This window comes from Calidris pugnax, unplaced genomic scaffold (assembly GCF_001431845.1).
Source record: "Calidris pugnax isolate Ruff unplaced genomic scaffold, ASM143184v1 scaffold36, whole genome shotgun sequence".
NCBI classification, from domain to species: Eukaryota; Metazoa; Chordata; class Aves; order Charadriiformes; family Scolopacidae; genus Calidris; species Calidris pugnax.
The window spans coordinates 970525-989493 of NW_015090825.1; the positions used below are offsets into that span (position 1 = coordinate 970525).

The window sequence follows — 18969 nt, forward strand, 5'->3', positions numbered from 1 at the left end:
TTTTGACAGACATTAATGTAAAACCATACACAAAACAAAGATAGAGGAGGAAGAATTCAGGTTTTGTCACACTTCAGAGCTCGCTCACTGGGCTTGTTTCCTCTTCCCAGCTTTAGAGGGTTAAAACTACACTGCAGTAGGTACATGTGCTCCATGCCTGTATTGCAACGAAAATACAAGTATAACACCACAGTGTTATTTCTCACCTGTTCTGGAGGCAGAAGCTTCCACCTAGGGCCAAAAAGATGGTAACTAATTAAGATATTAGCTAAGTATGCTCCCTAATTAAGACACTCCACACAGTCGGTAACGATCTCCTTGAAAGAAAATGCTCCGCAGAATTACAAAGAATTACAAATTACAGTCCTTCCCATCAGACCAGTCAAATAAAAAAAATCATGCAATGGCAGTATTGTACTCACAGACAGCAGACTAAAGGAAGCAGAAGGGACATCCCCCACTGTCAGCTTGTTTTGACCTTTGGATGCAACACATTTAAGAGAAAGGTTATTTATTTTACCACTAATTTCTAGACTGTAAATGTAGCCCTGAGTTTACCAATCCCTACAAATTGATAAATATCTTTATAGGCGTTTCACCTGCACTACAAGATCCAAAGCTCTCCTTGTTTTGCCTTTTCTGAAATAAGCATCTGCACAATTTAAAGAAACAAAAAGCACTGAGGGGCTACTGCTGTCATCACAAACGAATGAACGGCAGAGACAGGAAACAGAAGCTTTTTTGCAAGCATCAGGTATGACAAGTCGCCTTAGTTCATTTATCTCACTCCTCCATAGATTCCTCTAAGAATCTCCTTTAAATATTTGCAGATAACATTTTTCTTCGAGTTCTTTCACTTTACAGCAACACAATCACAGAAAACTCATTACCAAATGTCATTCTTGATCCGTTCTCAGTAACAGAACTGTAATTTACATTCACTCCTAGACTCTGCCTCTAACAATTTAAAAGGATTAAGAATTCTTAGAGGAAAAGGTTTAACTGCATGCTGTACACCTTGGAAGACCCAAGCAAGAAAGGGGAAGAAACGAGCACCTCTTTAGAAATCCCTGCGTTGGGCAAAACACTGACATAGCATTGGTTCTAAGACAATTTAAGTTCTAAGACAATTTAAGACAGTTTTACTCTGCAGCCCCATGCAATCCTACAGCAGCACGTAACACCACCCACTGCCTGCCACTGGTGCTCCCCAGACTCACTGGTGAGCAGGGAAGCTTCCTACACACACAGAAAACTACTCTCATCTTGTGTGGAATTTGATTTCTGAACCAACTCACTGCAGGATCTGATCAATCCAGGTGTCAGCTCCAACAGAGGAGGCTGGATCATAGCAACGACAGCAATGATCTGAACCGCTTAAACTGTCAAGACAGTGCCATTTTGAGAATGTAGAATTGTCTATGGTAAGATTTTTTTTTTTCTTTCTACATTTACACCTCTATCATCACTATGCTTGCCCAGCTTCCAACTTTGTAAAAACAAGGCTGTCTGCAATTCTTGCTCTCCTGCCCTATGCAGGTAATAGGAGGGTGTAGAGAGGTGGGGGTCGGTCTCTTTTCTCAAGTCACAGGCGACAGAACGAGAGGAAATGGCCTCAAGTTACACCAGGGGAGGTTCAGGCTGGATATTAGGAAAAATTTTTTCACTGAAAGGGTTCTCAGCCATTGGAATGGGCTGCCCAGGGAGGTGGTTGAGGCACCATCCCTGGAGGTGTTCAAAAGACGGGTTGATGTAGTGCTGGGAGGTATGGTTTAGTGATGATGCTCCTTGTTTGTTGTGTGGGTGTCTATTTTCGTCAGTTAGGTTGATGGTTGGACAAGATGATCTTAAAGGTCCCTTCCAACCTAGAAGATTCTGTGATTCTGTGATAGGTTCTCCAGTGACTCCCACTCTGCCACGTAAGAAAAATTTGCAGCAAAATTGCTATTAAGGCCCAGCCACCAGCCTTGTTCGAGCATGACAGACACTTACAAGCATTAAGACATGCAGTTTACAGGTACAGCATCCCTTTCGCCTGCAGCCACAGTCCTTATTCACCTCAAAGCATCCACAAAGGGCATGCATTTTGCAAATCCTGCCTCACCTTCAGTCCCAAGCATGTAAGGAGGGGTGCACAAAGAACCATTTCAGTCTTAGGCCAGAATGATCCTGGGAAGATTGACAGAAAAACAAAAGGAAGCAGGATATGAACACGCACATCTCAAAAACTTCCAGTCATTTCTTAGTAACCTTTTACCTTTCTACCTACACTTACACCATGATTCCAACCCAGATGGAATTCAACCCACTAGGAATTCAACCCAGTGTTCCAAACACAGTTGTGACCATGTATTTGGATTTTTTTTCCCCTCTCTGTGATGCTGGTCAAACTTTGTGACAGATTTCCCTGCGAGGCCGTGGAGGCTTTGTCCCTGGAGATGTTCAAAACCCAACTGGATAACATCCCAAGCAATCTGATCTAACTTAGGAGCTGGCTCTAGCTTTCAAGTTGGCCACTTTGTGCAGAAAATTGGTCCAGATGACTTTTAAACGTATATTTGGATTTTTTTTTTCCCTCTCTGTGACACTGGTCAAACTTTGTGACAGATTTCCCTGCAAGGCCGTGGAGGCTTTGTCCCTGGAGATGTTCAAAACCCAACTGGATAACATCCCAAGCAATCTGATCTAACTTAGGAGCTGGCTCTAGCTTTCAAGTTGGCCACTTTGTGCAGAAAATTGGTCCAGATGACTTTTAAACGTCCCTTCCAATTTCAATTATTCTATGATTCTCTGGCATTCTCCTGTAGTATGTCCAGCCTCTTATGTGGCTGCAAGAGTAGGATGAAGGCTCCAAATCAAACCAGATTTGTGGGTTGATTGGGAAGTGTCCCTTCTTTCTTTTGCACAACCATGATCATCTGACAAGTTTTTACAGTCATTAAAAGAATAAAGTTCTTCATGCTGAAAGTGCAAAGTGCCTCTACAGAGGCACGGGTGGGAGGTGGGGAACCACAGCCTGATTCCCTGACCACAATGAAACCTGGAAAGAGATTTAAGAAATTCAGTATATGGTAAAGGCAAACCCTGTCTGGAAAGCAAAGTAATGAAGGGGGGAAAAAAACACTGTGAAGCTTTTATTGTTAAATTATAAATAAACAACTGAAAACAGATCTTGCTCACTACCATTCCACCTTGCTGGTGGAAGCAGTCATGCAACAATACAAGCCTTCAGAGAAAGATGCAGATGCAAAGTTGTCCCCTTGAGGTCCTGAGTTGAGTTTGAATCTAGTTTTGCAGAACAAGGAAGAGCTACTTTAATCTTTAAAGAACTTTTGAAGTATAACTACCAAAAACTATCTCACTGGGGATAAGCAGAGATGGATTGCAACCCAGGCAAAGGAGAGCTAAAACTTTAATCTTAGTTTACAGGATATCCACAAATATCATCCAAGTTAGGGAAGCAGGGACACAGAGTAACACTAGCTGGAGAACTGGATATGGTCTCTCTTCTTGTTAATAAAAACCTTCTTCATTAAGAAGGAAAAGGCATGATACAGGAATGAAAAGCCACCCCTCAACAACATGAAAAGGTAAGATTTGGATGCTTCCTAGAACAGCGAACTAAAAGATACATGTGGTTGGTTCAGGAAATTCTGGAAGTCCTAAAAAATAATTTCTAGAATCATAACAACCAACTGCCCCTACCATGGCAGGCTCAGTCAGGTTCACTAGTGCTCCCTTCCTGTTTCATATTAAGAGAAAAATCAACTCAAAGCACAACATCCTGCCTGGCCACAGAACTAAGAATGTAACTCACCCCGTGGCTCTGTTCCCTGTCCAGAAACAGAAGGTCCAACACTTCATGTTGACATCCAAAAGCAATACACTGCTTTTACATATATATATATATATATATGAAGATGTTCTAAACCATGAAAAACAGCCTGCAAGGCACCTCATAAAATATGAAATATAAACACCGAAAGCAGTGCTGTCAAAAGAACCCAAACAAAAAGAATTCCAGGAATGGAACAAGCCATTTTGCAAAGCACTTGAGAAGTACAATAGAAATGGGGACACGCCAATTTCCATGTTCATGAGACAAGTATGAAGGAGAGCAAGGCACAAGCACAACCTCTCCAAGTATTTAGACAGGTAGAATAATTCCTCATTCTCAGTGACAGGACACATATGTGTCTTGCATGTAAATATATCCATGGACTACTATTCAAAGACAGAGTATTGGGTTACCCAAGTAATTGGTTGTCACTGCGTTGCTCCTGTTTTTCTCTACATCTACATTTTCCAAATCCTGGCTAGTAAACAGTTTCGATGCATCCAGCACAGTCCCTGTGTCACTGAACATACATTATTTACAAAGAATGTGTGTGTACAGTATTACATTAAAAAGCTACACTAAGAGAAAACTCTTGAATTCACAAAGTCAAGCACATAAAGGTTAGAAAAAGCCAGAAGGACATGTCTGTAGCATTGATCTGCAACCTCACCAACATAATGCCTTCAATTACATGAACAAATATTATTTTTCTGACATGCACAGGAGGTACAGCACTCACTTAACAAGCAGCTACTCAGCACTGTATTTTCTTTTGTGTAATCCATGGATTGGTGTACTGAAATCCTTGCTTGAAACACATTAATTGCTTTATGAGTTTTCTCTGTTGTGCTTTCTCTATTGCACACAGTAACATCTGAGTGCTTCACAATCTCCATTTATTTTGTAGACGCCGTAAGAAACCAGAAAATATTCTACTGATTTCCCATATGGGGAAGAGAAACCCAAATATAAAACTTAAAGAAGGAATTCTAGATGCCACATTTGAGAATCCACGATTTCCTACTTGCTGGTTCTGCTCCAATTTTTTTTTTTCTTTTTGTGCATGCAAGAATTCAGCACTTTCACAAAGCTGATCCTAATATACAGAGTTTGGGCACTCAGAAAATGGAAAAACATGCAATTAAAGGCAATTTATTAATATTCCAAATCACTAGATGAACACTTGTATTCCAGCAATGTTGTGCTTCAATTGTCACTAACTCCTGTAACCTCAGAGAAGGCATCCTACAAACTGTCCTCTCTGTCACTACGCTACAAGTTACGTTCCCAGAGCAAAACGCTCTGTACATTAAAAAGGCTGGTGAAAAAGTAGCACGCCACCAAATAATTTAAAATGTACTATCTGAAAACAAATGCACAAAGGACCCAAAACCGCACAATTTCTAATATTGGGGGGATCTGATGTTGCTACTCTTAAGAGTATTTAATATTTACTTTTGGAGATAATCAAAAAGCAAACTTCATCATTTGGCATCTAGGCAACACGTGCATGACACTGGTGGAATATACCATGAGGGTTAGAATGATTTATACCACACAGACCTCTGACACTTGTGCTGCACTGGGTCAGCAACCAGTGGGCCAGCACTTAAGGTTAATGGGCTCCACTGCCAGCAAATACTTGTGTTAACAAACTTGCAGAGGAATTTTTATCTGCAGAAGAGAAAAGCTCTGGAATGTTTGATTCCGCTCCAGGCATTCAAAGTCAAAAACCACTGCACGCAGCTTGTTTTGCCCCAATTTCTCACTCCCCACTTCCCCACCCCTATAGGATTCATCTTCCTAAAAGCAACACGTGTGTTTTCACTTCCTCTCCATCCCACCTTCATTCTAGTTTCCTTATTTTTCCGGTTGATTTCCAAACTACAGATTTCTCCTACTGGTAAGCAGCTTCTTTGCCTAGAATTCTGAATGCTGGTCTTAGTACACAGAAGCAACCAGCTAGCAATGTAGCCACAGCCGTAAGTTAAGTCTTCTATTCCACATAAGATGTGGTGCCATCTCAACTTTCCTGTATATTATTTCTGCATTGTTAAACACAGCAAACCATTGCACTCATACTACAAGAATATCACCGAGGATTTGATCTGCGTCTTCAAAAAGCCTTAACATTTTCAGATTAACGTTATTTGGGGACTACTAAGTAAAACAGTTATACAATCTCCAAAAGCTATCCACTAATGATAGTCAGGCTCTCCTGTACTGGAACAACATCCACATTTATGTCCCATCATGATATATGGTACTATCACTCCATAAAATACTGTTTGAACAAAGAGTCCCGATACAGCAAAAAAAAACCCCTAACAAAAAGATTAAAGGCCATGATTCCCTTGAGTGCCAAATTTAATTTGTTCTAATCTAAGTAATGTTTCTACCAAAAATTAAACCCTCAGAGGATTATCAATTGGATGGTCTAAGCAGCCTCAAGAGCTAATTGAAAAATGAAGTCAGTAATTTTTACTGGGGGTAGGGGAAAGCAAGAGAATCAATTCATTAATTCTAGACCTTCACAGTACTATTCGGGGCATAAAAAGAAACTTCGAAGCAGCAGCTTGACTTTTCACACTGGGTTCACAAAGGATTTTGGCTCTTTTCACGATAAGCATTTCGTGGTGGTGGAGACACTCTTACCTATTCAAAGAGAGTTACTTGGATATGGAACCCAAATACTGACGCAGTCATTAATTAGGCTACAGAGTCTTCCTAAGTTGGTCTCTCTCTGTTCATATCACTATGTTTTGTGCTACATAAAGCAAGTATCTACCAAGTCATAGATGAAAATATTACATCTTTGATATGACGTAATATTACATGGTAAGTGCATGAACCTGGTAAAAAGAAATTCACTTATATGCATTGTTTCCTCCACCTAAAACAGAAGTCTCTTACACCCAGGCAAATACCCAAAACTTGGGATTCCTCAGGCTGCCAGCAATTCTCTCCACGTGATGGATCAACTCCTGAGAAGGCTCGGTAGAGATGGGCAGGGTGATGTGCTTGGGAAGCTCTGGAAGGAACGTGGGAAGCAGCTGACCACACCTGTGGCAAAGAAAGCTGACCTCATACTATGACAAAGAGGATTGGAAGGTACCTTAAAAGATAAAGGGTTATAACAGCTGGGGATATCAGCTGTCTCTCAGATGAGCTTATCAACTCGTTGTGTAAATGTTTGTCTAGGAGAGCAGCAAGAATGTGAATGCCTTCCTGAGATAATGAGACCAGCATGGGCAAACCTATATAGGGCTCAGCCCAACCTAGAGTAGAAAAACTGAATGACTACCCAAAAGAGCTTTGAAGAGAGCAAAGGGCTGGCTTAAAACTCCTTCCACCTTCCTAGTGAATGGGGACACCCGGAATTGGGATGGTGAGTAGGACATGGAGACCTGTCCTGAGAATTACATTTGTATTGTGATCCAAAGCTCTGTCTATGCTACTTATTTCTATCCCTAAACCACTCTTCAACCAATAAAGTTTTATACTCTGAAGAACTAAAGGGAATGCTTATACAATTTTTTAGAAACAACTCCCTCTTCCGTCCTTGCAAAACCTTAAATTAAAAGCAAATCCCCCCCTAGAAGTTCCACAGCATTGTACCAACACAACAGGCTAGATACAGAGAGGACTTTCAAATCAAGTTCTTAGAACTCAAGATATTTATTGATCTTCTGACTACATATTGATATCTGATTATATATTTCTCATCCAGCTCTAATTCTTCTTCAGATAGAAACTGCCAAGAAACATGATTTGACAGCATGGATTTTGAGAATATTATTTCAGTGATCTTACATTTTAACTATTACTGTAAACAAAATCATCTAATCTTTTACTCTGTCAGTACAGCCCAACCGCCTCCTCAGCTAAAAAAACCAGGAGAGAACACTGGCATATTTAGTCTTCTCACCTCACCCCTTGCCAAAATGGATCAAATCACTACTCTGTCTCTTCCAATATCTGTTCTTTCACTATTGTACTACTGGGCATGTTCAATTTTCCAGTATTTCTACCTATATCATGCAACATCATGTGTCTGAAACAGAAAGAACTTTCTTCATGTTAAGCACGCACAGTGCAAGTCTTCAATTGGATCACTTTTTTCACTTTAGCTTAAGAAAGGAACACATCCCTTGCTCCCTTCCTTCATAAAAATATATTCCTAGAGCCTGGAAGCCAAATTTTTCACTGCTACAATTTCAGTGAAAGGAACAACAAACAAGCAAAAATAATAACAAAAGCAAACAAACAAAAACATGCCCTTTCAGTAAAAAAATAAAATAAAATCCACATTTTACTCGCAGATGTGTCGAGATGAGTAACAAGAACAGCAAGACAGTCCCCAGTTCAGTACTTGCACTACATGGAAGTACAGAGCAAGAAAATCTTTCTGTACGATAGGAAAAGCCTTCTATTAGTTAAAGCAGTTAAGCAGTTAATTAGTGTAATTCTAGCAGGGTTTCTGTGACAACATGAGCAGAATACCTGACAACAATTCTGTTCTCAGCTATTCTGCTCACGTTGGTAGAGCACATATAACACACTAGACTTACCAAAGCTTGCCTGAACTTTTGACAATTACAAAGGCATTTTAAAACTCCATATCACACTTTTAATCCTAAAATGGCCTGGACCTTTAGACAGGTATAGAAATTATGTAAGTTCTTCCATTCAAAGAACAATCATTAAAAGGACACGATCACAGTGTTAATTATTTTGACTATATGGAAAAAAAAAAAAAAAAAGACACAGGAAAGGAAAGGAGAGACATAAAAGGAAACTGTAATTCTGAAAACCAGAATTTCACCACATTTTATAGACAGAATTTGTAAGAATAAGAAAATAAAGGGACTTGTCCACAGCCACTGGCAGTCCTAGAAGTCTGTTATCAGTGAAAACACAAGTCTGCACACTGGAAGACCTATTTCAACACCAAACAGAGTTCAGCAGCACCAATCTCAGATTTATAGTCGCTGAGGATCAATCAATTGCTCATCATTCACAAATGGGTAACAACTGGGCTTGGGAGAAAAGGTGAAGAAAACAGCAGCTGGTGTCATTGCTAAAAGAACAGGTAATTGAGTAGCCCTCTCACCACAAATCTAGTAAAGCAAGCACAGGTGCTAGTAAGTAAGTTTTTCACATGAACACTTGTGGTATCTCCTAATCTCTCACACCCCAACACACACACTTTGCCCTCCTGATTGAAACGCTGCAGCCCGCTAGTGTTTGTGCAGTCATGTTACCACCTGCCTTGGAGAACTGATGCAGCATTAAAAAAAAACAAAAAACCAAAAAAACCAACGCCCTCCACCAAGAAGAGACTGATTTGGTTTAAAACAACATCAGTATGCAGACCTGGTTCGCAACGCAACTGCTCAGACAATTGTGCCAGCACAACTCGCTTAGGTGACACAGCACTGGAACAGGGACTGTTGGAAAAATGACACAAAACCCCCCCATCCAGTTAACAACTGCCTTGTAAAACGTTAGGCTAATTTTCATTTCACATTGACTGTGATGTATCTTCTCTCTTTCATCTCGCTTTTGTCATTTTTACATTGTTTTCCCCCCAGATGGCCATTCCTGAGAATTCCTACAACAATTAAAAATCTGGCAATGCTTTCTGACATTTTCAGATATGGTGACATGCACGTATGTTGAAGATGATGTGCCCTTCAATTCTGATTTTCCTGGCTGACTATTCAAGAACACGTGCAAATGAAAAACTTCAGTCCTTAACACAGCCCTCTGAAATGACCATAATAAAATACTTCCACGCAGCAACATTCCTACCTCTCCACCTTGCAGAGGCAGCTTTGGACTGAGCCCATACCTACCACTGATGACATACTGACATTTACTGAAGAAACAGAACAATTCTGAGATCAAATTCATCATTAACCTTCATTATCTAGCAACAGCTTGAGGTAACATGCGGACATTCGTGTAAGTTAGAAATCCCTGATAATAAGAAGAAAACTGCAAGGACACCCAGGGTCACAGAGTATAAATCCTTTCTTCGACATTCGTTTAAGTATAGAAATCCCTGATAAAAAGAAGAAAACTGCAAGGCCTCCCAGGGTCACAGAGTATAAATCCTTTCTTCCCATACGCATCGTAAGAAAGTTGTGTTTGGTGTCACAGTTCTGAAAGAAAACAATTTTTCCTAAAACATGTGGCAGCTGTTGAAATACACTGTTATTAAAGTTGGTTTCTGTGATAATAAAGCAAATGTTTTTTCTACTAGACATGTTATTTGTTGAGGTATTTAATGTAGGGATGGTCACATAGTCATCTACCATTCCAGAATACCCTTTATATAATCCATAATTGCCTACTTACGTCTTATGGCTAAACAAGGTTTAACATCAATCATACTAGTAAGTGACAAGTTTCCACCATGAAAGAATATCAGAAACAGTCTCAAGTGGTTCTGAGCCCAGCACTGTCAACCACACAAAATTCACTTCGTGCCTTCCAGTCTTTTGCACAACTGCAGTTTCTTCTCCGGGTCTCACTATTGAGTTACAAACCAATTTCCCAACTCTGCAGAGGCAGTCAGTGGTTGCCCTGACCGCTGTCAGTAGCAGGACACAGGCCAACCCTGCAGTGCTCAGCAAGGCACCTTGCCAAGGCCACTTGCCTCTTGCTCCGTCGCTCCCAGAGCCATTTGCAGCACACGGCAGGAGCAGCTCTTAGAGCGAGGGGCACTGCTGGACTAACAAGTGCCAGGGGACTGCTGGAAACAGCCAGCAGGAAGAGGAGTTGACTATATTCCCTCTTGTGTGACAGAATTTCACTGAATTTCACTGAATTTTTAGAGTTGGAAGGGACCATAGAGATCATCTAGTCCAACTCCCCCTGTGACTTAAGATGATACCTGAAGGGAGCCTACAGGAAGGCTGGGGAGAGCCTGTTTAGAAAGGCCTGCAGTGACAGGACGAGGGGAAATGGCTTCAAGCTGGAGGGGAACAGCTTTAGACTGGAGATGAGGAGAGGGTTCTTCACTGTGAGGGTGGTGGAGCACTGGAACAGGTTGCCCAGGGAGGTGGTTGAGGCCCCTTCCCTGGAGATATTCAAGGAGAGGCTCGACGAGGCCCTGGGCAACCTGGTCTAGTTGGGGGTGTCCCTGCTGACTGCGGGGAGGTCGGACTAGATGACCTTTGGAGGTCCCTTCTGGCCTGGGCAATTCTATGATTCTATGATTCTATGATTTAAAAATATTAAGAGTCTGGAAATTTTGACATAGCAACCATTTGGCAGATGTAAAAGCCCTCCTTCATAATGGATCTAGCTGATAGAGTGGTTTTCTTACCATTATACCAAAAACACAGCTATTTGGTTTTTAACCTTACCCTTTTCCCCCAAGCTTTCTCTACTTCACAGAAATATTTCAAATATCTTGAAATACACTGTTATTAAAATTGGTTTCTGTGATAATAAAGCAAATGTTTTTTCTACTAGAGATGTTATTTGTTGAAGTATTTAATATAGGGGTGGTCACATAGTCATCTACCATTCCAGAATACCCTTTATATAATCCATAATTGCCTACTTACGTCTTATGGCTAAACAAGGTTTAACATCAATCATACTAGTAAGTGACCAGTTTCCACCATGAAAGAACATCAGAAACAGTCTCAAGTGGTTCTGAGCGTGAAGGGAAAAAAAAGTACAAATCAAAGATCACAACTATTTGTTACTAGTTCAGACCAAACTATAAATGAAGGACAGATCACATCAAACAAAATCATATTTTGTAAGACTCAAGGCTTAAATGAAATAGTGACTAATATTGCAAATTTCAGACCCACAGAGGAAAGCCAGATGCCTAAAGCAGCACACCAGCAAGTTAAAGGAATCCTTCTTCTAAATCCTTTGCAAAAAAAAACAAAACAAAACAACAAATCAAAGAGATCAGTTCCCAGATGTCATCCATCTAACTTAAGCCAAAAAGCCAGCTGACCATGCACAAAGTACTACTGTTTAAGAACAGATGACTGTCATGTCCTTTTTTACTCCTCACCAAGGCTGATCACTTGTTTTTATGTTCCCAAACGAAAAAGCCAAGAAAGTCCAGGAAAAGTTCACGCTTTGTTTCATGCTTTAGGACACACCAGTTCCACTCACTCCAGCATCTTTAACAGCTGAAAGTTCATGAAAGCAACTTTCCTCAAAACCGTTTTTCATCACAGGACAGTATCAGAAAATATGGAATGCAGTAGCACTTACTTAAAGTAAGACATGAATCATAGTTATTTTCAAAAACTGTTTGATTCCAAAAAGCTACAATAAATGAATTGGTAAGTTGATGTCTCAGTGATCTCAAACTTCAGCTATTCTGATAGCAAAGAACTTTAATGCCAACGTTCTTGTATATTACTTCAATGAAGGAAAGATCCAAACTTCCCTAGCACGTTCTTCACCAACAAACAGTTCTTGAACTGTGTTTCCCTGCAGATAAGGTGTGCAGTCTTATTGCTGAGTCCTAGACCCAGGTGAGAAGAAAAAGAGTGCTCCATTCAGAAAGAGGAGACAATCAATGAATTGTCTTTTGTCTCTTGTCCACTAAGTCTCACAGCGTGCTTATTCCCTGCAGGCTTCCTCCACCTCTATCCCCATCCCACCCCACACACTCTGACTCACAAGCTTTAATTTGTCTAGTTTCAAATTCCCCAAGCCTGTTATATCACTGCACCAGCAAACTCAGACAAATAGTTTAAAATTACATATTTTAACGGGACTCACTGTTAAGACTTCAGATATGCGTCTGAAAACATCATGCAGAGCTTTGTTAAATTACCTGCTATTTATTTCAAATGAATATAGGAATTGCCAAACTAGATTAGCCAACTAGCCATGTAATTTAGTAATCTAGTGCTTTCCTTGCAGAGGTAAATAGTAGATGCTTCAAAGAAACACACACAAAATCCTAAAGCTGACACTATCAAGCATCCCAACTATAAGAAACTTCGTTTTAAAGTATGCCTGGAAGCTACAACTAAATCAACATTAATATGAACCATTCCCTAAAAGGGCAACCCCATTCTCCCCTGCCCTGATGCACTAGAGCTACCAATTGTGTGACCACAAAATAGGCTGATGTAGCGAGTTATTTCAACAGAAAACTGCTAATTATTTGGGCAGAGCTAGTGTTCCATTGGATTAGCCAGCTCAACTCGCACAAACACCAGATCTTGCAAACAAGCAGAGCAAAAGCAACCTTTTTTTGAATTAGATTACCTTAGCTACAACATGAAAGCAAGCCAGGAGAGACCTGAAGTCCCTATACAAGGCAAGCAGCAATAGCAAGGCTGGAAAGGGACGAGAGGGACACGGCTGCTCCACTCCCGCACACCAATGTCTGATTCAGTAACCGTTTCAGCAGGTTCAGCCCACCAAAGAAGCAGAAAAATATTCATTGTTTTCTGCAGCTGGACTTTTCCTCTGATTTTAACTCTGATTTTAACACAATTTTGCCGTGGAGATCTACAGAGTAGGAAAGAAGAATGCATCACTCGGATAAGCAGGCATGCAGTAGCACTTACTTAAAGTAAGGCATGAATCATAGTTATTTTCAAAAACTGTTTGTTGAACTTAAACTATTTCCAAAACAGTTTAAGTATAAATCAGTTTAAGAGTTTCCTTCTAAACTTAAAGGAAAAACTTTAATTCTGTATCTCTTACATCTCATTTCAGTTACAATCATCTTTGAACTCCTGCTGTGTTGAAGCACCTACGTGGATCTTGAGCCGCACGCAGGTTCATCACGTGGCCCCAGTGACAGTGGGGCTGGGGGTGAGCTTGGGATGCTGGGTCATCCCCAAATTTCAGCTGCAGGAGAAAAAGAACCAGCAGGAACTGCTGGGGCCACACTGCTGGCTTGCCTGGAAACCCAGCCATGCTCCCCATCCAGCCCTGCAGTGCAGCAAGAGTCACTACTGCTCCAAGGAGTCACCACTGCTGTGTCCTCTTACTGAAATAACCCTACTTCTCCCTCTCACCTTGGCCACGTCAGGTACACGGCAAATCATAGCACTCCCTGACATAGACAGATCTTGTAAGAGTCTCAAAATAACTGAAGTTTTCCACATCTGTCCCTCACACTGGATTTCAGTGATATTTACATCACTGTGCCCTACAGTGAGAACACACCACGTAACTGGTTGAAGGGCCAATTTTCAATTTTGGTATGCATCCTACTGTTCTACTTAATTTTTCTAAGGTTAGAAGTGTCTTTTCCACTCTATTTTACCTCTGTGAGGTAAATAATTTCAAGCTTTTTAATGCTGAATTCTTGGTCTCTGAAGTCTTCAGCTATATTCCTGACAGTCAGCAAGTCCACAACGAAGCATCACTGATCATATCATCTACAGAAATAACATATAGTTCCAACCTGACTTCCTAAAGTTAACACTAACAATTTACTTAAGAAATTGCCCAGGCTTTGAAGGACAAAAAAAAAAGGTCCAATTGCAAGTGTGAACATGTGAAAACCTATTACTTCCTCCAAACCCACAGATTGCCATCAGAGCCCTTTATTGCTAAGCTTTCAACACAAATAACAGTAGAACTGGAAGGAAAAGCAGGTTGTTACCACCAAAGATACATTCTCTTCATCAACACCCTCTATGTTGTACAAAAACTTACTCAACTTGGACCCCTCACACAACAGCAGGTAACTGAAAGGGTACAGAATGCGTTACCTCCTGGATTTTGTTCCAGGACACCTTTTCCTAGGACAACTGAGAACTTTACAAGGAAAATGAAATATAAAACTTTTGCTTGTGTCCTTCACCAGGCATTTGTACCAAAATATGTGGGCAAACACTAGGAAAAAGAAAACTGTAGAGTTAAAAGGGAAGATTTTTTTATCTGTCTCAAGAGTAAGAATTCTTTCATATAAGACAACTCCCCAACCACCCCACCCACACCCAAAAACCATTAAAAAAAAAATCACAATTAACCAGTCCAGATTATTTATAAGAAAATTTCTATCCCCAACCTTTCAGCATTTTTACCTCACTCCTTTTCAAAAGGTGAGTTATTTACATAGCTTTGAAGGAACACTTTCAATGAAAATATTTTCCCTTTTCTTGCATTCTCTTTCTAGTAATTTTCTGAAGTGTTCTCATTCTTACTACATATTCCTCAGTATTAGTTTTCCAACTTGCATACTTTATCTTTTTTTCTTGGAATAGATGCAGCATTAGGAGACATTAAACAGAAGAGAGCAGAAAAGCCAACAATTCGTGCTTGCTGTATTTAATTCCCCAAAAACAGGCAGAAGACAGGAAAGAAGAAAACATCACCAAGAAATAAAACAATACTGAAATGCTAAAGGACCAGTTATGTACTTCAGAGGCTGCAGCTACAGTCCAGGATGGCCACCTTTGCAGAACACAGTGTGCAGAGGACAGCACACTCAGACCAGTAAGATGTTCAGACTTTCTGATGAGAGGCTGTCTGGATTTCAAGACGCCCTACAGAATTTCAAGTCTCTGATAAAAATCAGAAAACAACTCAGAGTAAAAGATAAAATACGTAAATCGAAGTTTAGTAATACCAGAATCAAAAATCCTGTTTTCCCATAATTTGTGTTATGCTTGACTGATTCATGCTACAATTACATTCAAATTCTGACCAAAGCTCTTCCCCGAAGTCAGTTTTAATATTTCCCTCTTATATAGATTCCACAATAAGGAATAAGGCATAAGCTCACACGGCAGCCTTTTCTTCAGGGCTAAGAGTACTTTTAGATTTTCTTCCCACACAGAATTATTCTAATACGACTTTCAAAAACTTAATTCTTCCGGGGATCTCCAGCAGTATTTTTTGACTGATAGATAAGTAAGAGAAATGGAAGAGGTAAAAGTACAAAGCAACACTTAGGAAGCAAAGTGGTAGGTACAAAGCCTTTAGGAAGGCTTAAAATGTTGGGGGGGGGGGGGGGAAAGCTGTAATAAAAAGTGTTACAAAGCTTGATATTGTTGGTATTAATATTCCTCCTACAACATAAAGTTATGACCCATGGAATCATTTTACTTAACATCTCTAAAACACCTTAACATCTTGCTTTTCCTTTTTAATCGCCACAGGAAAAATAAAGCTAATAGGAAAACAGAACAGAAATCTTACATGTTCATTTAAAACACTAAGTTGTAGTAATAGTCCAAATTATTCTGATGCACATACTTTGTTTTTCAGCCCCATTCTTTTTTGGCATATACGTAACTACACATCCGTACAGCAGCATGCTTTAGTTATGTCACGTTATTACCTCTAGCTCCATGACAATCTGTACTGTCCATTGAAAATGCCTTTTAGTTTATTTCAAATCTGTTTGTTATCTTTGAGTCAGAACACAAACAGAAGAAAGAAGTCCCCCGGAAACTCTTAAATGTAACCCGTGAACTTCAAGTACCTACGCAAAAATGAAACTCCAGTATTTCTTCTTAATTCAGAGGTCCTATAGTCCTTATCCCGGAATCAACAAACCAAAGCAAGCTTCCTCTCTGTTCTACAGAGGGAAGGCAAAAACAGTTCTAATGCAAATTAGGAAAGTTGACAATTATATTTGATTATCACCATAAATGCTAAAGAACATGACATCATGTACATCTACTAGACTTAAAATGATGTATGGCAGTCTGGCCACATGAAATTCATTATTGAAGAGTACAGATGCTCCATATTACAATCTTTTCCCAAGTACCCTTTCAGCACATTCCCAGCCATAGCTCATTCTCACCAAGATTTCCATCCTCAATGGTCAGCACCACTTCATCCATCACCAAGGCCCGGAAATCCAGCTCCTCTTCACAGCACTTGGCCTTCAGCGCTCTCAGGATCTCCTGCTGAGGGTAATCTTCTCTGATGCGCCGGTCTGTTAAGAACCACAGCCTGGGAGCAACTGAACTGCACATCTTGGACTTGTCTTGCAATCTTCAAGGTTTCCGTTCAATGGAACTTCTAGATGGGGGAGAACATGAGATTCTGTTAGAGTACATAGGCTCCTATCTTCACCTTCCCCACTCTACCAAGTCCTACTCCCTCCACACAAGACAGTCCTTTTCAATGGAGTGCAACTTCCAACCTCCAAGTGGGAAAAAAGTGCCTGGGCCTAATCTGCAACAGAACTAGCCACAACAGAAACAAAACCATTTACATTCAATGGAATGCAAATGCTAAAAATCAGGTCTTGGTCCTCATCCTAGTTTCATCCACAAGAAGTAAAGACTTAACGTAACTACTGGCACTGGTAGTAGCATCCCCCTTTCTTGACAGAAGCATGCCAAGGACTGAAAACATCTTGAATTGCCACCTCCAAAGGCCAGAATTTCAACTTCACAATTGGGTACTCCTTAAAATTGGAAAAAACTCAGCCCCTCTCCTAGATACTGCTAAAACACTGGGGACAGACTTGGTGTACCCCTTTCCACCATATACAGAAGACAACACAGCGTGCCAATTTCTTCATGTTAAAAAAGCAACCCAGAATAAAGGAAGAAATCCATGAAAACAGAATTTTCCATGTATTTCAAGACTTACTTGCTCTTACAAATACTTCGTATCAACTGAGAAATATATTTAGTATTACCCAGGACACGGGAAAACCAAAGGAACAAGGAACATCAACAAAATGTTAAGAATACCAAACATTAATAAATGTAACCTAAAACAAAATCAAGGTTTCAATCTCTCGCAGCAAGATTAACACCAGTAAAAAACAAAAAACAAAAACCCACCACCTTTAGACATAGACAGTGCTAATGAATTCAGCACCAAAACCAGAAGAAATAGTTCAAATTTAAGAATATCAATGGTGTTAGACGTGGTAACAACAAGGTACTGCTCCTTTGGCTTTGAATACAGAGGATTTGGCCTATTTTTGACTATATACTTAAAAAAAATGACAGGTAGGTTAATGGACTACTCATCTACACTCAAGAAAACATAAGCAGCAGCATGGTGTAGGGAAAAATAATTCTGGAGAAAAACAGAAGTGTTTTCCGTGATGTATTTTAAACTTGCACATTAAAACAGAGGGAGAAATCATTGTTTTCACCAATACAGCTTGTATGAGTTTCAAACAGAATTGAACTCTGGGACAGAAAGAGGAGCTTTGCCTGGTAGTCTTAATGACAGAACCCCGAGTCAGCAGAAAATGTAATGCAGAAAGACCACAGGTATACAGCTGCTTTCATTCAATATTACGAAGAATTTTCGTTTCTGCAGCAGGCCTTCGGACTAAAGGACAGTTTTGTTACAACCATAAGAACAAGCTGATTTTTTAAATTTTTTTTTTTTGTAATTAAAGAAGTTTTTTTTCAAATAGCACAGGTTTTTCTTCACAAGAACATAAAATTTTAAGTGGCCATTTTTGTCCCTGGTACTGAGAACCATATGACAAGCAGCAAAGACTGTGACTTTTTTCCCACTGCTTTGGTGAATAAGGAGCAACAATAAAGCCAAGGACTAAAGTTCTTCCTACTAACAGAGTGAGAGTAAGCAGGAGCCAGGGAAAGGCAATCACAGCCACAGACTCGCCCTTGACAGCAGTCAAGATGCTCAAGGTAAAGCAGGATAAGGAATGTTTGTTCCCTGCAGGAAAACGAGTATGGGAGGTTGTAAAGAATATCTTTTGATATTTCAAAGAGCTCCTTTTTTCTTCAAAGCAGCTGAAAGCGAAAAGGGCAAGGTGAGGCCTGGGCTTGCAATGGCTGGCATTTGTCAGATCCTGCCCCACTTTTGGCTCTCTCAACAATGGATTTCTCCACACGGCAGTTTACCAAAAACTTCCTGGGACAACATCTTCAGCTAGTAATTGGGACGAGCTGTATTCCTCAGAAATGTCACCGCTGTGGGCACAGTTCAGAAGGCTTCTTGGCAATTTACCTTTATTTCTGCTATTTGCTTGAAGGACTGGGGAGACCAAACAGCCCCACCTGCCGCCTCTCTTTTGAAAAGCAGCTCTACCTAACAGCCTGGCCTATCTCATTTTTAAAAATGAGCTATAGAACATTGAGTACATTAAAAAAAAAATGACAGACACTGTCATAATTAAAAAAAAAAAAAAAAAAAAAAAAAAAAAAAAAAAAAAACCCGTT

The 18969-nt window shown here is 40.1% G+C and overlaps 1 protein-coding gene across 4 annotated transcripts in view; it reads right to left on the bottom strand.

Moving 5' to 3' along the window:
• The window catches only part of RIMKLB (ribosomal modification protein rimK-like family member B), a 62580-nt gene that overhangs the window by 28705 nt on the left and 14906 nt on the right, over positions 1-18969 (bottom strand). Inside the window, exons 1-2 of one of the 4 annotated variants that reach the window (XM_014940147.1) lie at positions 16611-16723; positions 2105-2169 (exon numbers count right to left, since the gene is read on the bottom strand). The exons of 2 other annotated variants lie outside the window; for them this stretch is intronic. In XM_014940147.1, coding sequence (XP_014795633.1) covers positions 2105-2120 — 16 coding nt within the window. In that variant the 5' untranslated portion in view covers positions 2121-2169; positions 16611-16723. Of the gene's footprint in view, positions 1-2104; positions 2170-16610; positions 16835-18969 lie in introns of those variants that run through there. One more of the 4 variants, XM_014940144.1, reaches the window with a different exon arrangement.